Source organism: Microcebus murinus, chromosome 5 (assembly GCF_040939455.1).
Source record: "Microcebus murinus isolate Inina chromosome 5, M.murinus_Inina_mat1.0, whole genome shotgun sequence".
NCBI lineage: Eukaryota > Metazoa > Chordata > Mammalia > Primates > Cheirogaleidae > Microcebus > Microcebus murinus.
The window spans coordinates 11,606,315-11,628,676 of NC_134108.1; the positions used below are offsets into that span (position 1 = coordinate 11,606,315).

Below are 22,362 nucleotides of genomic sequence, written 5' to 3' on the forward strand. Positions count from 1 at the left end.
TGCTTGTGTGCTTTTTGAATTTTCTTTTTTTTAGTGTATGTTCTACCCATGAAAATAAGACAAATAAAAAATCAAGTCCATGGTCAATAACTATGTAAACACTGACAACAACAACACAAGTTAGGTGAAGAACTAAATGAAAAAGATTCCACATAAAAGCCCTACCCTAATATTGGTGAATAAATTGATGATTCTGAATGTCCTAACGGTAATCATTTGAGAAGCACAGTACAGTTTTGTGGTCAGAACTCTGACATTGTTTAACAGCCAGCACTAAAATGTTTAAATTTAGGTCTCTTACTCTTAGGTGAAAAAGAAATTTCCAGAGTTAGGAATATCAATTTTATTAATACTAGTTCTAATAAGCTGATAAGATGCAGACAGGACAGCCAAAGCCTACACGAATCACCAAAACTTAGGAAGAAGATGGCTGTCACCTTTGTTTATAGGCCTGGGTTTCCAAGATGCTCTAACAGTATAAATTACACCAATTATTTACCTATCTCTCTGGCAGAAGAAATTTATTTGGAGACGTTCAGAAATTAGATAACATGATCAATGTTAGCTCTTTGGAAGGAATGACAATTTGTTCCATTTTATGTACCTCTTTGCCTGTCTGTAATCTCTTAGTTCACCTTAGAAGTCATAACCCACTACAATCCTCTAGGCAGAATATGACACTAATATTGCTATACTTAACATTCCTCCCAAGTGAACCCTCCCCTAGCCTGCTCCTAAAACAAACACCACCATTACCAAAGTTGCTCTAATCATACATATTAACTTGTAACAGCAGAAAAAGTTTGTAAAAATAGGTATTTTTCCCCTAGTAATAATCCATAAATTTATAATTTGCTTTAAAAACTATAGCAGTGTATATACTTTGGATAATTACTTCTACAAACCTGGTGGTCATAATTGGTTAGGATAGTATGAATAGAAGTCACTGTGTCCATGTTGTAGGCCAGACTGCTTTATATATCATCAGTTAAGACATATTTTCTGTTACTTTTGAGAGAGGAATCTTGCTATGTAGTCCAGGCTAGAGTGGGGTGTGTGATCACAGTTCATACAACCTCAAACCCCCGGGCTCCCACGATCCTCCTGGCTCAGCTTCCATTTTTGATAGGACTATATGGTGCATGCCACCATGCCCCACTAATTTTTCTTTTTGGAGACATGCAGGGGGGGGTGGGGGGTGGGGGTCCTCACTATGTTGTTCAGGCTGATCTTGAACTCCTGGCCTCAAGTGATCCCCTCTCCTCACCCTCCCAAAGTGCTAAGATTATAAGCATGAGCCACTATGCCAAGATATATTTTCTAACTTTCATTAAAAAAAGAAAAAGAAAATCAACTCTCAATAACCTTACCTGAGTAGAATCTACTCTTTCTCTTCTCTAGTATGTTATAAAAACTAAGGACAAAATTACTCATTTACCAAACCACTTTTCAACTTCTTAGTCTGAAAATAAGATTTGCCTGAGAGACTTTGTAGCAGACAACTATTTTAAAAATATTATCAAAACCAAAACTTTGTAAAAATGTGTTACTTACCACTTAATGTTTTAGATCTAATTGGAGGTAATCCTTTTTTCTGTCGTTCTTTCTCCCTTTCTCTGGCTCTCCTTTCACTTGAGTATGAACGTGATGATTTCCTCTTTCTTTCTCTTGAGCGGGAGCGTGATCGCTTTCTATGTTTACGCTTTCGAGAACCTGACCGTGATCTAGACCTTCGTTTCCTTGGTGATCTACAAAAAAAAATTTATTTCACTTCTAACAACGTTATCCTTGTATCAAATTTGTCACTTCTAAGTGACGGGGAAGAAAAAGATTGTCTTATATTAATATTTAGGTACCTCTTAAAGGATTTTATAGTACAATCAAGTATCAAACAGGCCCTTTACTGAATTTCTGCACTGCTTAAGTTTACATTAGTCACACATGTTTGTTTGCAGTGATTTTGAATTTAGGTGATTATTCATCATCAAGAAGAAGAAGGGAAGAATGAGATAATGGAAAGGGTGTCACTTTCAATTTTAAGTAATGACGATGTTACATTTTTCCAACAGAGCATTAGGCTACTATATAATTCAGCTTAGTAGTTTTCAACTTCTAAAATTTTATGGTGCCTAACTTTATAATAGAAGGTCATACTGAAACACTCTTTTATTCCTGCGAAACATATATATGCCACTGAGCTCGCCTCAAAATGGTTAATAAAGTGTTGGGAAGACAAATAATGAAGCTTTCAGCACTATAATTGTTTCAGTGAAATAATTCATTGACATGAGGTAGGTTCAGAGAAAGTTAAACTGACAGACTCCCATTTGCAGAGATAAACATACAGAAAACTTTGTTAATAAGAATAAGAAATGTCTGAAAATGTCATCAAGGACAATGCTTTTATGCCTTTCTTCCAGTACTTATTGTTCAGATTTTCAGGGGCATTCACATGTAAAAAATAGGGTATAAAAATGTTAAGGGGCCTGTAATCCTAGCTCTCTGGGAGGCGAGGCGGGCGGATTGCTCAAGGTCAGGAGTTCAAAACCAGCCTGAGCAAGAGCGAGACCCCGTCTCTACTATAAATAGAAAGAAACTAATTGGCCAACTGATATATATATTAAAAATTAGCCGGGCATGGTGGCGCATGCCTGTAGTCCCAGCTACTCGGGAGGCTGAGACAGAAGGATCGCTCGAGCCCAGGAGTTTGAGGTTGCTGTGAGCTAGGCTGACGCCACGGCACTCACACTAGCCTGGGCAACAAAGCGAGACTCTGTCTCAAAAAAAAAAAAAAAAAAAAAAAAAAATGTTAAGGACTGATTGATGACTTTAGGTTCACAAAGAAAACCATTTATGAGACATGTTTTATAATGGCTTGGTATTATAGTTAACATTTATAAAAACAATTTTTGCAATTTTCATGACCATTTTTGTTATCATGAAACGAAATGGAATATAAGAAATATATTGTGATTTAACTGTTGTTCAGAGGCAATCCTATACTAAACTTGCCAGTGTCGTAAAATTATCTAAAATCAAGTAAAATCCAAAATCCTACTCTCATGACATGGCTGCCACTCTTGTGTATCTTACTCAAATAAATGACTACAGATAGACCCAATTAAAAACAGAACAAAGGTTATCATCTGTTTTTGAAATTCTGAATTACTTTTTTTCTGAGACTGTAAAAAAAGATGTCAGTCCAAGAAAAATATCTCCTTTAATCTTGATGCAATGAAATAAAGCCAACATTTTAAAAGTTCACACACAGTTATAGCTAAATATTATTACAGAACCTTGAACGAGATCGTGAATGTGTTCTTGATCTTGAGCGAACCGCCACTTTCTTAGTTTCTTGTTCAAAAATCTCCTCTTCCACTGCATCTTGCGCTTCATCTATATCCATATCCTTAAAAGTCAAAAGAATAGCAAACAAAAAGGTTGACTGAGATTCAGTTATATATTAACAATTTTGCCTTTAAAAATAGTCACAATATTTACATTAATGCCTAATTTATAAGTAAAACAGAAGTGGATCTTAAGTGTGGGGAAATATACATTTGGGACACTGCCATTACACAATATTTTATACAATGTTTTCTTTAACTAAAATACATTTGTTTTAACTTTAGACATTTATGACCCAGAAAAGCTGAATATTACCTGTTGCTGAATATCTATGGAATCATCCAAATTGACCTCAGGTTCAAGAAAATGCTGTTGACTGCTCCCTTGTGATGGTGAAGCTGAATGCTCTGACCCAAATGTTCCTTCTTGACTATCCTGAGGAGTGGCCTATTGAGAACATTACAAGCACACAAACATTGGAAGATAATTTTATTCTGAATGAAAATTTAAACACAGCAAGCATCACACAATTACATGTTTAAAAAGGAGCCCAATACATAAAGAAATGTCACATCAATTATGAAGTAATCAATCTGAAGTTGTACTATATTAATCTGAGTTTACCTAAATGCAGGAAATAGCTCCATAAAAGGTGGGGACTATAATATTAGAATAATATGATCAACTAAGGTCTTCAACAAATTTTAATTGTGGACAATATAAACTACAGAGGATTAATAAAGAAATTATATCATGAATGTACATAATGGTATAAAAGAATCTATAATTTCATTGACAATTAGCACTAATAAAGATGCTAATGAAAAGTACAAGTAATTTATATAAAAAAAATTATATTCACATATTACATGTATAAAAAGGCAAAACAAAGCTCAAATGCCAGTATCAAAATCACTGATCTAGCAAAACCATTATCAACTTGGATGTTCCTCAATATCCTTCAAGAGGAATTCACAAAATAATAATAGGAAGTACTTTAAAATACGTAAAATATTTCAAAAATTCTAATAAAAGTTAGGCAATGAAGCCTAATTATAGGAACACTTAGAATTTGAACACATCCTCCCCAAAAGAGAATTATAGTAACTTGATATAGTTATAATGTTTACTTCATGTTAATCAGTATGAATCTGATTAGCAATTATATATACAGTTGACCCTTGGTATCTGTGGGGTATTTCTTCCAGGACACCTGCAAGGACACCAAAATCCAGATGCTCAAGTCCCTTATATAAAATAGCACAGTATTTGCATATAACCTATGCACATCCTTCTATATACCATAAATCATCTCTAGGTTACTTAAAATAGCTAAAATGATGCCTCCACACCACTTCATTCATGTGGATTAGTACAGAGTGCTGACTGTATTATAGTTTTAACTGAAAAATAAGAAATTCATTATGAAAAAATGACTTGGTAGATAAAATCTCCTAAAACATGATCTTGCAGGTATGCAGTAATTCTAGCACTCTGGGAGGCCAAGGTGGAAGGATTATTTGAGGTCAGGAGTTCAAGACCAGCATGAGCAAGAATAAGACCCACATCTACAAAAAGTAGAAAACTTAGCTGGGCGTGGTGGCATGTGCCTGTAGTCCCAGGTACTTGGGAGGCTGAGGCAGGAGGATCACTTGAGCCTAGGAGCGTGAGTTGCCATGAGCTATGATGATGCCACTGCACTCTATCCCAGGCAACAGCAGAGCCAGACCATGTCTCCTCCCCCTCCAAAAAAGTCTTATTTTCCTATACTTTGAAACATTTTGGCATTTCATCATGCCAGGAATTCATTACTCATCATTACTTATCAATTATTCCCCAATTTTATAAAGAAAAAATAATGAAATTGTTGAGGATAATTCTATAGTGAAATAATTTGGTTTTAATGCATTACCAAAAATATTGCATTATACTATCATCATTCAGTTTTAATGCATTACATTTGATTTAATGCATTATATTTGAAGAAAAACAGTAGAGGTACCATCCTTGCAGTTTGCTTTTTTAGCTTTCCTTGAACATGGTTGAATATTCAGATTTTTTAATTTTCTGCCAATAATGGTAAAGAGAAGAAAACTGACAGAAGAATATATTTCACAATGATTAGACAAAGCAGAAGATGAATGCAAAGAAACAGCAGCATTCCAAACTCTAATGATAATGGTGAAATTTAACATATAAGCAAAATATTAGATCATGAGTCTTCACATGACCATACCCTTTAGGGCAAGTATTTCTCAAAACCCATAAAACTGATAAGTAAAAAATATATCTAGGGACAAAAAGTAAGAAAGGAAATACGCTATTCTCATCCAATTAGCCATTCAATAGGAAGGACTTCATCTTACAGTATTTTGCAATAAAAACCTAGAATGTTCCGTGTTGCTATAAGAGCACGTGACATTTAAATTTCACTGACACAAAAAGGTTTGCTAAATTTAAATTATATTGAAATTCCAAATAAAATTTTTCCCTCCCTCCCTTTAGTGCTCACTTCTATAAATTATTTGTCAGATGACCTAAAAGTATATTTAAAAAATAAGAGTCTACTGGATTCAGGTGGTAAATTACTATTTTTTCTGGTATACATCCCAGCATACACTATACTCTAATTTCTTCAATGATACCTTCATGCAAAACATCAATAAAAATATTGAAAAAAATAAAAGACAAGGATAACAGCAGCTAGCAAAGACTTCTTTCAAGGTTGGCATTAACACTTATTATGTGTCATGTTTTGCTCGGTTATGAATCCACTTTTCTCTTATTCTTTCTGTAGAAGCGACAGGAAAGACTGTCAAAGACTTTACAGAAATCTGCATATGCTCTGTCTACAGCAATTTCCTGGCTTATGAGTCTAATAACACTACAACTTTAGTATCCTGAAATGCAATTTATCTGTGCCGATACACAACTACTTATTTATAACAACTTAGGGATATTACCCATCTTAGACTTCATCATGTTCAGTTTTACTCTTCCCATTATATATTCTCCTATATAAAAAATTTCTGAAGCAAAATAAGTTACATATTTCTGATATCCCACTGAAAGCTCTTCATCATTAATGGGCTGGATCATCTTTAATTTTTTTATTCTTAACATTCTTTTAAAATCCTCTTATATTAGTCTTAACCATTTTTATCATCAGCATTTCATTCTGAGCTATAGCTCTCCTAACATCTTTTGAATATTCTAATATTACAATTAGCAAAATCATGAACTCCAACTTACTCAAGATACAATAGTAGAAATTATTCCTTTTATTACATGATTTCTAGTAACTTCATAATTCTGGCCATTTTCCTCCAGAAAAGTGCTCCGGATTTTCAACGGTTTTCTACTTTTATGCAGACTAGACCTCAACACACTTCAGGTGTGGTTAGACCTGCAACGAGTAGGGTGGTACTACCAATCCTATTCCTTTAACTAAGACACTATGATAACTTTCAGGCAGCCATACTGAGTTTACTGGTAAACAAAAATGCACCATTTTTCTACATATTTCACCCTATTTTAAGTACACTAATGCAACTGGTTTGGTAGAGCCAATTACACAATTTATTAATTTTAACTGTTACCCTAGTTAACATACTTTCCTTTCTAAATCTGCCATAGGTCTTATACTCACTATTCATCTTAGGCATTAGAAAACAGTTCTAGCTTCATTCTTCACCACTCTCTTTTCCTCATCAGATTCATTTTTGAACAACAAAGCTTTTGAAAACTTCTACTCCTTTCAAAGAAATCTTATTACTGTATGCTGTGAAATTTTGGAATATACAGAGTTCTCCTTTTGGGGGGGGGGAAGTGAGATTCTTAAGACAGACTACTCTAATTTCTACTAACTTTCACTTCAATAACATGGTTATTATTATTAATTACAAGCTTGTCAAGAGTATTACCTCGATTTTAGTGGTTATGCTAAATTTCTGAAATGAAACTATGACTAAGGCAATTCAAATAGTGTCACATTTATAGCTAAAAAATCTATTTTAAATCAACTTTCACCACTACTACTTCTTGCCTCTATAATAGTTCTGTGATTTTGTATTATTATGTCATTTATGACCTGTTCCTTTTCTTTGAAGGACAATTTGTGTTTTTCTTTAAAAACCATCCAAATGTTCTTCATTGTGTTCTATCTTCAACTTCCTGGATTCTCAGGCAGATATTATATGCTTGACATAAAATACTTACCCTCCTACCACTTCTATCAGAATTATTTCCTCAAAACAAGGTATGAAATTCCATTCTCAGAATTCTAGGCATGAGTTTCAACCCGGAAATTATCACGAATTTCTGCTTTATATCTGCTATTTGCATTAAAAAGTCAAGCTCAAACCCTAACAGTGTCTAAAGTTTGCTATTCCTTCCATTTGAATTGTTCCCTACTCTATACTCCCACAGTCCTTCACTTGGGTACCCCTTATTATAGAACTAAATAATACTGCAATGTGTTCATACAGATGTATGTGTTCCATTAAAGAAAAGGTTACCTGAGGCCAGAGCCTCAATTAACCTCTTTTCTACTCATCTTCGTATGTATCATTTGCATTGCTCTTACTTAAAAAATATCTGTGGTATTATGTTAAATTCGTTAATGACAATTTTTTTTTTTAAATCTAAGGCAGAAGTATGTGATGGTGAGGGGAGGTCCTGACACTCTTATTCTAAACAGTTCACATTTACAAGTATTTCTCATATAGAGCAGAAATAGACTTTATAATGGATTTAATCTTACCTCTACAACTTGACACATCTTATCCACTCTAAGGTGCAATATTATGTCACATTTAAATTTATAAGATTCTTACAACTAAAAGGTACGTTGTACTTTAGTTAAAAGTATTTTAAATTGCTTAGCTATATATAAAATAAGAGCATGTCTTAAGACAGATCATATACATTAGCTGTATACTTCTGTATTAGATATCTCAGATATTATTAGATATCACCAAGCTTCAAATGCCTCTGGAGTAAAATGAGAGTCATAATCCTATCTTGTGAGGATTAAATGTAATCATGCCTATTAATTATATGCCTGATAAAGTTCCTGTCATATGATAAGAGCAATTAAATTTTTAAAATTAAAGACCACAATCTATTTTGTCATCATCCCATTACCACCAATAACATAACCATCATTACCTTGCTGACAGGGAACAGAGTGGAGAGAAAAACACATGAAGCTCTAAGGTAGTTCTAAAACCCTACCTCTGTCTTCTGTTCTCTACTTATAGTATACTGAAATTAATTTCTACACCATGCATTCTTAAGTTGGCAGACTCATTTTGATTACAGAAAAAACCATAAAGGTCCTGAAAAGACTGATCTTATTAGTAACAAATAGTTGAAATATCACCACATTTATATTTTAGATAGAAATAAAGTGGTTGGTAAAAGCTAAACAGGTAAGAAGATATTCATCTGTTAAGAACAAAGGAAAAAATAAACCACTCCACAGAAATGCAATTTACAGAATACAGACAGCAATAACTCTAACGACCACAAGATGGGGTTATAACCTTTTGAGGCTGTTGTTCCAGGAGCTGCTGTCTGAGATGTTCAAGGTTTTGCTGTTGTAGTTGTTCTGCTATCTGATGAAAAATGGAATTGTTCACAGATTCTGAAACATGAGAACTAAAAGAAAAAAAAAGTGGGAATATATTTTAAAACCCACTAACGATAATATGAAAATACACTGAATATTCAAACAAAACAAAAAATGCCAATTGAATAAAACATACTTTACTACAATGTTTGGTTTTGAAATTTTAAAACCAAAAGTGGAACACTTAACATTAATACATTAAAAGAGAAATATATTCTTCAACAGTATTTCAATAGATGGATAACTTGTTAGAGATGCTCTGCTGAAGACCTAATATCACTGTCTCATGCTATTAAATACATACAAATTAGTGCTTTTCATTAGCGCATTTTAAGAATACCTCAATATAACACATAAAAAGTTTAAACATTGTCACTTTAACTCCCTCTCTAGCTATGATACTGAGAAAAATGATCTATCACTCCACAATTATAATTGACCATATACTTTATAAAACTAAAATGCTTCCTTTAGAAAAGCATATATATTAGGTATATTAAAACAAATAGACAGTATTTAGATAAGAGGAAATAATTTAACTATACTCTGGGAAATTCACACCTGGAATACACCTGGAATTCTGGGTGCCACAAGGTAAGACATGAACAAAAAAGAGGGCATCCCAAAATGGGCAAGCAGGATGGTGAGAAGTCTTGAAACAGTTGGAAAAAAGTGTACTTCATCTGGAGCAAATAAACCTAAGGGGAAGAACGATACCTATCTTCAAATATTGAAAAGCTATGTCTCCAAAGATAATGGAATAAATCTGTTTCCTTGCTTCAGAAAGTGAAACTTGGACCAATGTGTAGAAAATAAAGGAAATGGAATTCAGTTCAACAAAAGAACGCATAATAATAATTACTTAACCTCTCATCACAGAAGGTGTTAAAATGGATTAATAACCCTCTATCAAGACTGTGAAAAAAGATTCTTACATTGTTTAGGACTCCTGCATGATCTCATATGGTTCTTCCAACTGTATATTCATAATCTAAACTACTAGTTTTTAATTTTGTCAGGGAGAATCACTTTACCAAAATGACATATTTGTATTTAATATATTCTATAATTATGTTTTTATATATTATCCCCAATATATAAAATAATCACTGTTTGAAACAAGAGTGCCAGCCACTTTCACCATTCATTCTCCCTCTTCCAGTACCTCCACTGCCCCCTTTCCTGCAACATCTTCCTCCTACTGGTCCTTTCACATACCCCCACAGAATCTAAGGCTCTGCAGAATTGTTTAGGGGGAAAAAAAAAAATCACATTCACGTAAAAGCATACAACCCATTTTAAAAAGCAAAATCCCTATAAACCCAATTCTTACTTCTGATTAGGTTGATGTGTTCCCAGAATCTGGTAACTTCCTAGAAGTGGCCTTTGGCACTAGAAGCAAGTTTCGTTCCTAGTACCGCAAACATTCTTACAATTGAATTAAATTGGAGATACAGAAAATATCATCACTAGATTTACCAATATTTATCAATTTTACCTATAAGGAACTTAATATACCCCAACTATTTGCAAAGATCTGAGAAAGAGTCCAAATAATACAGGAAGGGCAATAAGACAATATCTCCAGAACCTTGCTATCGTGTTAGAGCTCAAAAATTTAAAGTAATAACCCCAGCTTATTCAAAGTGTACTCAGTAGTTCAGATGGCAACATCCCTTCTAATACTTACAAAAATAAGCAAAAAAACTATGGCTATAAAGAAAAACATAATTCTTACAGTTGAGAAGTTGGAATTTCCTTTTTTGGTTCTTCGCTATGCTCAGAATCTTCCCCAAAATCAAACCTATCCATCAACTTCTGGGGGAAAGGGAAAAGAGACAAATTAAGAAGTACTTCACACAAATATAAGTTGCAAATGCTACTTTAAAATGTCAGTAATGTTCCATTAATTTACCTCTATCATTTAATATATAAATGTTCTATATCATTTTATACTCTATTATTATAAAGCATTTTATGAGTGGATCTTTACTTTTCTTTAAAGTACTTTGACATATTACCTCATGTAACAAAACAAATTACAATATATACACAGGATAAACATTAATGCTCTGATTTTATGGAAAAATAGACTAAGGATTAAAATAATTAAGTGGCTTTCCCATGGTAATACAACTTGATAAAATATCTAAGACCATAATCAATAGATCTACCTCTCGTATGGTTCTCATTTTGGAATACTCCACTATTCTTCTGAATGCTCAATTAAAGGCTTTTTATGTGGCCTAGCTATTTAGAGTTAGACTAAATTAGACTTGGGATCTGCTAGCGTTTAAAAAAGTCTAAGTAATAATCTAGTATTAATAAATCAATATTTACTTTCCTATAAAAATAATAGAAATAAAAATATGAATACCACTTCCAAGTATTATGATATTCCCATAATTAAGAAGCATACTTAGGATATCATACAATAAATTATACATAAAAGATTTTATATTTTAAAAACACTATCTTTTATACTTAGGCTTCAACTTATCATAGTATAGCATAGTGACAAGCTGTGGAGAAGTTATCCTTTGAACTTTCACATATTGAACAGTTTTAATTTTAGCAGGATAAAATTATAGAACACAGTATATCACAATTAATAAAACTGTGGCATTCATGAAAGAAATTAGACAAGTTCAGAAAATAATCACTTGCCTCAAAGGAGACCACAAAATCTTTCTATTTATCGTTAGCCAAAAGAAAATATCTTAAATGTTTCCAGAGGAATTTTTAAATTATTTGATTTATTCAGTTTGAATGTTTTGTAAAATTCATAATGTCTTCTACAGTACAGTGGATATTAAAAGTCTATGACAAAATATATTTATAGAATTAGAATGCACACAAGAGTACATAAAATTTAATAATTCATTTACAACAGATTTGATATTTAATTTCTACCTTGTTAAAAGAGACTCCCTGTTCTAAGGGAGTAAGAGTGTTGGCTGCTGCAGCTGCAGCTGTAAGTTGTGCTGTAAGAGCTTGCAATTGGACGACAAGACCGGCATCCAGGGCCTGTAGAATGGAAGGCTGGGGCTTCTGCTGTTGTAGCTGTAAAGTTTGTATTAACTGCTGGAGCTGGAGAGGAAAAAAAGTTATTACAAAACAGGCATTGGGTTTTATTTATAAGAGTGCCCGTGTAAAACTTTTAGTCAATAAAATTAATCATTCTACACATTCTTATGAGATCAAGAAAAAACCCTGCTAACTCAAAACAGTTAAGTTTTTAAAAAAGTTGTTTTGTACACCAGATATTAACAGTCCTTATTAAGTCTCTATTGCTTTAGGAAAGTCAGTGAACTTTAAACAAAAGAAAGTGGTCATATCACCACAGATAATAAAGAACCCACTTTCCCACTAAACTTCTTATACCTGCCTGCTTCAATTAACTCCTTAAATTCTGTAAAGGAACAATCACTGAAAACAGTAACATCTTTTGCTATCATTCAAATTTGTCATCTCAGAATACATTTCCTGAAAGGTGAAGAACAGTTAAGAAATTTGTTTCTTAGAGTCTGATATGAAAGGAAATGAGTTATTAATAATGAACTGTGCCATCTAGAGTTGAAAGCAATCTATGTTCCCACCATGCACCCATCCTTGTTAAAAAAAAGATACATAATAGTAAGATCTTTAAGAGATTCTATAGATTTAAAAACCCTAGAAATAACTGATAATCAATCAAGTTCTAATCCTAAGTTAAATCCAAAATGTATCAGTTTAGAAGAGAAATATAAAAACAGCAAAGCTACTGATAACCAAAAGATCTGTAAAGTTCAACTTCCAGTAGAAGGAACAAACACCATGCAAGACGACAGTAAAAAAAATAATAAAAAAAATTTTGTTTCTATCTAAAATAGGAACATTAGGAAACTAGAGTCATCTAACTATCAACTAAATATTTTCTACAAAACCACTAATATGACAGCAAAGAAAATATAAAACTTATGTTGGTTAACTTATTGTACTCAGGAAGCTCCAGAACAATTAAGATCACAAATAAACACAAGACAACATGAATCCTCTAAATCACTATGAGGAAGGAAGGAAAGGAGGGAGGGATAGAGGAAGGAAGGAAAGGAGGGAAAACAAAGTAGGCAGGGAGGATAAGGAGGGAGAGAGGATGGGAGGAAAGGAAAGAAATGCTGTATTTCTCCTTTACATATTTAACTGCTCTTTTTGACATCTGCATTGAGTTTCCCAACTGTCTCAAAAATGTAGACTAGAATCAATCTAAGACTATACATTGAATTGACTTCTATATTTGTAAAAGTCTAGAATGGTCTCATGTTTTTGAAACCATCCTTTCAGAGAGTACCCAACCTTATTATTTTTTTATAGTCATTACTTCCTTTCCAAAATCATTATTACCAAAAAAGATATTCACTGTCTCTAGACTTCTTTCTTGTCCAATTCACTTAAAGGATTGTTCAGATCATGATTTCAACATAAAAATCTCTGGCAATTCTCCATTTCTCAGCAAATGAGCCCTGTATCTCTCAGTCCAACATTTACAGTGTTCACAACCAATGTCTCACTTAAGACTGCCATTTCAACCTTGTTATTAGTATCTCACACACTGATTATCTTTTCCTCCAGATAATTCCAAAACATCTTTTGTATACCCAACACTGCTATGCTTCCATACATCATTCATTCATTCATTCATTCCACAACAATATATTCTCCTATATAACACCTACTAAAACCTAGACACTAGAAATACAGCAGTGAAGAAAACAAACATCCTTGTCCTTGTACAGCATCTATTCCAGCAAGGAGAGATAGAGAAAAAACAAATAAGCAAATTATATAACACCATAGAAGGTAGTTGAGTGCTAATGAAGGAAATATGGCAGGTGAGAAAGGGAGGGAGTATACAGAGGATAAAAGATAGAGTATACAATTTTAAATAGCAGTCACTGAGGGCCTTATTAAGATGATCTTTAAACAAAGACTTATAGGAGGTTGAAATCATATGAATATATAGGAAAAGTGGGTTTTCAGTACAGAAAACATCAAGTGCAAAGATTTCAGGCAGGATTATAAGTAGTATATGTAAGGAACAGCAATAAGGCCAGTGTGGCTAGAGTGGAACAAGTCTCAAGGAGAAAGAGTTTAGGAAGTGAAGCAAGTGATAATATAAACTGTGCAGCATGGGTGGCAACATGAGCAGAGAAAATACGTACCATTAGTTTAGAAAAAATATTTGATCAGTGATAGAAAATGTTGGAAAGGGAACAACAGGTCAAACTGAGAGCATACAAGACCTCGTGAAGTGATTGTTAAGACTTGGGCTTTCAGGGCGTTGAGACAGGGAGCCACTGGAGGAATCTGAGCAGAGGAGTTACATGAGTGATTATGTATTAGAAGGGTCACTCTGCCTGGGGGAGTACGAACAGACTGTAGTGAAACAAGGGTGGAAGTCCCATTAAGAGGTTACTGCAATAAAACACGTGAAAGCGGTGCATGGTGGCTCATGCCTTTAATTCCAGCACTTTGGGAAGCCGAGGTGGGAGGATCACTTGAGGCCAGGAGTTTGAGGTTGCAGAGAGCAATGACCACACCCATTGCACTCCAGCCTGGAAGACAGAAAGAGATCTGTCTCTAAAAAACAAATAAAACAAAGGAACACGTGAGAAACGATGGTGGCTCAGTGGTTAGAAGATTAAGAACATATTCTGAAGGTACAGGATTTCTTAAGAGACTAGATATGAAGAATGAAACAAAGAGAAAAATCAAGGATGACTCTAAGCTTTTGAGTCTGAGCAACTAGAAAAACAACATTTCCATTAAATGAAGATGCAGGTAAAAGAGGTTTTGTTTGAAAGATTAAGAATTCATCTTTTACTCTCAATAGTCTTCTATCTACAGAGCTGATCCTTAGCGTGTCTTTCTTACCTATCCTTTAAAAAAATTAAATATCATCTGTACAATAGAATTTTCCCTGAACCAATTATTCAAGCCAAAGAATTATCTTTACTTCTGAATTTTCAAAGCCCTTTTACTACTCCCATGATTTTTCTTTTTTAACAGACTGAATCTTGCTCTCTTGCCCAGGCTGGAGTGCAGTGGCTCAATCATAGCTCACCACAACCTCGAACTCCTGGACCTGAGTGATCCTCTTAGCTTAACCTCCCAAGAAGCTAGGACTACAGGTGCAAATGCTTGCCATGCCTGGCTAATTTTTAAATTTTTTGTACAGAGTCTCACTATGTTGCCCAGGCTGGTCTCAAACTCCCGGCCTCAAGTGATCCTTCCATCTCAGTCTCCCAAAGTGTTGGAATTATAAAGCATGAGCCACCATGCCTGGCCCTCCCATGATTCTTACATTTACGCATTCCAATAAACACTGCCTATTAAACTCTAGGTGTCCAGAGACCAGAGGATATTTTTCTTTATCTTGCATACCCCAGCAAAAAGTACTGTGTCTCAAACATTGCAAGTCACAGTAAATGCTTGTTGACTGGACTTGAATGGAATTGAATGAAAAACAAGTACCAATGAAGGGACACAATACCACTGGACTTCAGAGACCAAACAAGCACTGAAACAGTTTAACTTGATTTGAATAGTGAAGAAAGGGTGAGATGTAAGGCAAATGGAAAAGCATATAATAAAAGTAAAAGGAAGAGTAACATGAGCAAAAAAAATACTTACATTAATTTAGAGAAATCTATAAATCTATGTGATATAAATAATAAAAATAGTTGAAAAAAATAATAGGTTACACTGAGAATAACATTAAATGCCACAAAGTTGGATGGATTTTACTCTATGTATAACAAGTAATTACTGCATGCTTCTGAGCATATAGATATATATGACCATTTTTAAAGATTCAGAGAAATAAAATGATGGATCAAAAAGGGAAAAGATACAAAGATACCAAAGGCTATTTAGATTATGACATCAATAGTCCAAAATTGAAGGAAGACTAGGGTAGTAACAGAAAGAAAGAAAAAGCAAAAACTCTAGTAAACACAAATCTAAAAACAGCAAAAACACAACATACATCAGATGTGCATGCCAAAGTTAAATTTTTAAAGAATTGTGTACAATTATGGAAAAGTAACAAAATCGATGGTTTTTAACCATAAATATCTTTATTGAAGCCTATTTGGGAAAGGTAGAATAAGTGGATAAAAATAACAAAGAAAAAATTTGAAGATGTTATCAAAAAATAATCTACAACACACTAAGCCCTGGAGGTTTTTTGATTAAGTTCATCTAAAAACATCTAGGTACAGAAAGTAAGTAGTCAAGTTGTACTATACAGAATATTAAAAAGGTAAACATTTCTGAACTCATCTCACAAAGCCAGAAATAACCCTAATTTAAAAACCGAGAATAGTGATAAAAACTAGAGACTCGTCTCACCTCAAAGGGTTGCAAAATAGTGACAAATAGAAAACTATAATAGATGCAAAAGAATTTACATTTCACAACTCTTTTCAAAAAACAAAAATTATAGAATATTTGAATGCACTGCCTCAGAAAAGTTCAATTGTGTTTATGTGTGTATAGAATTGCAATGCTGAATCATTATGAGAAAGTCAAGTAATCTAATTCATTATAACCACCGGTTAAAGAAGAAAACCCATACTATTATCTTCACTGATAATATTTTAAATCAAAACCCAATAAAAACACTATCATCTAAGAACAGCTGAATATACCCCTAAGAAAGAGCACGTATCTCCAAACAAAACCAACTTGATACTGAGAAACAAAAGAGGCGTTTCTATCTGAGTCTGAAAAAATAAAAATGAATGAGTGCTATCACTACTTCTGTTAAAATCTCTTCTGGAACTTAGAGCTGGTACAATAAAATAAGAAAAATATATACATTGTTAAATACTTAAGTTCAGGATAAAGAATTACCATTAGTTGCAAATAATATAACTGAAAAATGAAAGGAAATCAATTAAAAACTAACAGCAATCAGGCTGACGGTGACTATAAAAATCAAATCTATTGAAATATATTCATAGAAATAAATCCAAGAAATGTGAGGAAACTACATTTAAAAAGGTATAAAGCTAAACTAAGAGACATAAAAGATGTCTTTTATGAATGAACAATAAATGTATAGGTACAATGGAATAACTTGACATTGTGAAGACACCAATCTTTTGCATTCCTCAAATGAATTCACACATATGATGTTGACTCCCCTATTCTCCGTAAGTTCCAGCCACAGAAACCTTTCTATTCCTACAATACACCACACTGCTTACCACATCACGACTTCTACACTTAAAATTCTTTCTGCGTCCTATTCTCCTACCCTGCCATGACTAGTTCCATTTCAAGGCTCAATTCAAACGTTACTTCCTCAAAGACACCTCTTGGCTACCCCCTCTGATTCTGACCCTGACCCCCAAACCCAGTCACTCTACAGATTTATCCTTTCTAAAGTCACATATCAATATCTAAAATAGTTTTGTCCTATATTTTTATTGTCTGTCTCCCCTAAAATAGGAAGAAGTCTTCTCCAACATAGGAGACCACGCTGTCTTGTTACTGGGGTGCAACAGCACCTAATAATGTTTGGTACAAATTAGGTGCTAAATCAGTATTTTGGTATAGAATGAATTTTTATAAAACAATCTTTGATGACATAGAAGTGTTCACAATGCATTATTAAATGACAAGTTATAAAGAAGTATATATAGTGATGTCACTTTTATAAAACTAAAAAAAATACACATTCTCTAGGCAGTATGTTATGAAACAATACATTAGGAAAATAATAAATTTTAAATCAATCTCAACGTAACAGAAAAATTGCTCACCTGTTGGCCTTGAGGACTTTGTAAGATCTGAGCCACTGCTGCAAGTGTATCTGTATTTGTTATCTGAGATACCCATGGATCAGGTAAGCCTTGGACCACATTGGCTGGAGTAACAGGTGTCACCGGAGTTCCTTTTAAAAAGCACATCACACCACCCCAATAAATATTTAAGTAAATAAATAAGACTTGAAAAGGTATTTGTTCTATTACTTTTATAAAATATACAAATTTATATAAAAGTTTTTATCATGTTGACTCCATTTTGAAAAATCACTTGAAATCCTTTATCAAATTATAATAGGTTAAAAAGAAACCAAACAAACCCAAAGTATCTGTCCACACTTGTCCTCAATAAACTAAGCTATCACCATATTCCTCCCATATCCTATGTTTGAAGACCCCCAAGTGGATGCCTGAAACTGTGGTTAGTACTGAACCCTATATATGCTATGTTTTTTTCTATATGTATACAGATACCTATGATAAAGTTTAATTTGTAAATTAGGCACAGTAAGAGATTAACAGCAGTAACTAATAATGAAATAGAAAAATTAGAATATATTGTGAAAAAGGTAAGTGAATGTAGTATCTTTCTCCATCTCTGTCTTTCAAATACTGCACTGCAGTCATCTATTTTCAGTTGGTCACAGGTAACTGAAATCATGGATAGCAACACTGTGGATATGACAGGACTACTGTACTTTAAAATACAGTACATATAAAACCATTTTTGTTCACATGTATGAACAAAAACTAAATACCAAAATGTTAACAAATTTAATTCTTGAGACTATGACAAAAATTTTAAATGTCATTTAAATGCCTCAGAAAAACCATGATTTTAAGATTTTGGTTTATTAAATTATTTTCTAAGGGTTCCTTATAAATGTTAAGTTCTCCCAATATTCTACAAATATTAAGTTGATTTATATGCAAGTTTAAACAGATAGTATAAATCAGGACAAACCTGACACACCAATTTTTGTAAGTTCATTATATTTATGTCTCTGAAGATTAAAAAAAACCCAGCTTTCTAAATTTTAGAAAGAATTACATGTAAATATAAAATATGATTTTATTTTTCTCTTTGAGTTACATTTTCTTTCATTTATCTAATGCTGAACAAATTCTATACTGTCAAATAATTTGTTATATGAAAAATCATCTGATAAGTGTGAGTAGAATATTTAGACAACAAATCTACATTAAAGCAACATACCTGGAGTATTGCTCATAGCAGCAGTAGTACCAGCCAAAACAGGTGTGACAACTGGAGGAGGTATCCCTGCTGCCATATCCAAAAGAGGCTGAATAATCTCGCTCTTAAATACATTATTCTTCTGCCACAAGTTTAATACTCTCACTATTTTACTCTAGAGGGAGAAAAGAAAAATGATATTTTGTTTTTTGCTTTCAAAACCTTAGCAAAGCCATCTTCATAGAGGCTATTAGGGAATTGGATGGAAAGGAGGGATTAAAACACTTCCATGCTACTTTCCACCCTGAAATTCTGTTTTCTATCATTCTGCATTTGCTAGCCCTCTCTCAGGAAAAAAATGTTAATTCTGATATACAAGATAAATGAAAGCTACATTTAGCTGAAGACAAAGATGACAAATAGGCTTCCTCCTCTATGTCAATTCTAATGAGATGGATGACACCATTGGCTGGAGAACTATCTTAAGGAGTCTGAGGCAGAGTCAGAATTCATCTCAGGACTACCGTGTTTCCTCAAAACTAAGACAGGGTCTTATGTTTATTTTTCCTCAAGAAGACACCCTAGGGCTTATTTTCAGGGGATGTGTTATTTTCCCCTCAAAGCTTCGGCTTGCAGCATGCACAGGATGGCCGAGACCTCTCACAGGGGGAGCCGACCTTGTTGGTGGGACTACTCACACCTTTCTGGTCACCTCTGGGATAGTAGCTGTCACCATGGGGCAGATGAGAAGGGCTGCTCGTTGTCTTTACTTACCGTTCTGCAACAAAACGCATGGGTTGTGCAGATACGCTGCATAGCCATGCCCATCACTAGGTCTTATTTTTGGGGTAGGGCTTATATTGCACAAATGCTTAAAAATCCTGCTAGGGCTTATTTTATGGGTAGGTCTTATTTTTGGGGAAACATGGTACTAGAGTTGTATTTCCAGGTGATTTTAACTTTGTCTCATACAATGTCTATCTTTTGAACAAATAAGTAATTTCACGACAAAGTACTTATCTAACATGATTTTTAAAATTTTCATTTTACAAGCTACTTAAGGGGAGGGTATTTCCTCATATAAGAATTTAACCAAATTACTTCCTTTCTAAACATCTTGCCAGAAATTCTAATTCCCTACTGTATTATAAACCAGACATGGATAAACTTTTCTACAGGTAGAATCTGAAGCATATCCATCTCTTCTCTCTTCATTGTGTCTTTTCCTTATTGTTTCCTACTCCCTCTCCCCTGTTGTACAATGTCAATGCCATACTACTATTACTTAATCTGGCTCTCAGAATGATAAATAATGCTCCACATTATTTCATTCCTCACAATAATGAGTCCTCTATCATTCTGAAAAGAAAAAAAAAATTTAAAAACCTGTTTCTAATGGCAAGCAGACTTGTCATCAGTGAACCATCTCAGTGATTTTCTCTTCTTGATAATAGGCCCTTGAATAGCAGCACTGCATTCAATTTACTCTACCCACTAAAGAGTCTGAACATTGCTCACTCCAACTCCCACTTCAATCCCTTTACCACCAAATCTATCACATTTTTGTTTTAGTTTCACCCTTTCTGGATTAAATATTCAGAATTCTCTGTATTTTTGATAATTTTTCAGTCAGTCATATGTTTATGTAGCTGCTATAAAATTCATGAAATATATACTATCTATATAACCTTTCTGATTTACCCTGGTCTCAGGCTGTGTCAATAAATTAAAAATAAATAAATAAACCTTAGTGTCCCCATTTATAAAATATGACTATATACAAAGGATTCTCTTGATATTTTTCTCAATCTCAAATTGTATCAAATTGTTTAGGCTGGCTAGTATCTTAAATACCTTAACCACTTATAAATTTTGAGCACTGTGGGACAGAAATATGCCTTATTTATTAGTTACAGCTCTTCTTACAGCAACACCATGAAACACATCTATTTAATTACTTATACCCTAATCTTGGTCCAAAAAAGATTTCATATGAAATTTTATTTAGTTGTGAAATTCTGTTTAATTGTTGCCTGTCTCTTCTGTTATAGTCTATGTATTGTAAACTTGAAAAGACTGAGTATTAATGACTTCTAATTCTTGGGTCATTCTGTAATCTAATAACATAATTAGTAATATTTAAGGGAGAACTTCATAAGTAGAAAAATTCCTACTTAACTGCCTCCCTTGTTTGTGTTAGAAGTTTTAAAGACCCTGAAAGCTTCAGACTTATAGGCAGAAAAATATGCCCAACAAAGAAGAATATCTTTGTTCTACAAGATATTCTACAGTATTTTGGAAGAAACATCAATTGGTCCAGCTATTATGTCTTGCTTCTTGAAATACAAACATTTTACCCAGATTATACACTTAAATAACAGTCACAGTATCATGAACTCATATTGTTATTAATAAAAGCAGAATGGATTATGCAACTATTTTCTTGTTACCAATTTGATTCACAACTGTTTAACATATGAAAGTTCTATAAACAAGCACTAAGTACTAGTTATTACTACTGTGATGCTACTTCATTAGGAAAAAAATATTTAAATGGCAGAGGCTAAAATTAAATATAAAAAAGAGCATTCTGTTAAATGTATATATTTTATAAGGTAAAGTAACCATTTTCAGAATTAGGATCTGGTTTATCTTTAAATCTCTCATAATATTACAGTGACATATTTTTAAACTATGTTCAAACTACATTAATGTACAAATTATTTCAAATGAAGCATAATAAATTACACCAAAGAATGCTTTATAGTTTCTGATTTGACTATTTCTCCTTTCAAAAACATTAGCAAAGTGCCTTACATTCTTTTGCTTTATATAAAAATCTTTTCAGTTTCCAAGACACTCTTTACGCACTTCAAAATTGGTCAATACCTAACAACTATTATTCTATACATATATATCCAAACAAATAATGCCTCTCACTTATGACTGAGATTACAGTATTAATGGATTCTTTCCTTCTGTGGTTAAAAAAAAGGGCATATTCCATAAACCCTATTATAAATGAGATATTATATTATGAAACCTACAAATTCAAGACAGATTGTTCACTGTAATTAATAAATATCCAAGTCTAAACTTGTGAAATTTCTTTTTTTGTTGTTGTTCTTTCTTCTTTTTGGACCCAGATGGAGAGATAAACTAGTGAAATTTCTAAGTCAAAGTGTTTAAAGTTACTTTAAAAAATGCTTACATAAAATTTCAAATTAGCAAGTTATTTCAGGTGGGATTCTAAGATATCTATTTTGAAAATTAAGATAGTCACTTAAAATGAGAGGCACTCTTTTTTTGCCTATATAGAATTACCAAAATATCAAAGTAATTAAAAACACTTTTTATCACAAGAAGTATATCCA

The 22,362-nt window shown here is 33.2% G+C and overlaps 1 protein-coding gene across 7 annotated transcripts in view; it reads right to left on the reverse strand.

Annotated features, from left to right (window-relative positions):
- Positions 1–22,362, reverse strand: part of SCAF8 (SR-related CTD associated factor 8) — a 185,990-nt gene that overhangs the window by 115,200 nt on the left and 48,428 nt on the right. For 6 of the 7 annotated variants that reach the window (XM_012759849.3, XM_012759847.3, XM_012759850.3 and 3 more), the window contains 8 exons: positions 19,010–19,163; positions 17,791–17,921; positions 11,894–12,070; positions 10,719–10,798; positions 8,895–9,009; positions 3,664–3,795; positions 3,297–3,409; positions 1,555–1,748 (listed from right to left, as the gene is read on the reverse strand). In XM_012759849.3, coding sequence (XP_012615303.2) covers positions 1,555–1,748; positions 3,297–3,409; positions 3,664–3,795; positions 8,895–9,009; positions 10,719–10,798; positions 11,894–12,070; positions 17,791–17,921; positions 19,010–19,163 — 1,096 coding nt within the window. The remainder of the gene's footprint in view (positions 1–1,554; positions 1,749–3,296; positions 3,410–3,663; positions 3,796–8,894; positions 9,010–10,718; positions 10,799–11,893; positions 12,071–17,790; positions 17,922–19,009; positions 19,164–22,362) is intronic. The other variant, XM_012759853.3, reaches the window with a different exon arrangement.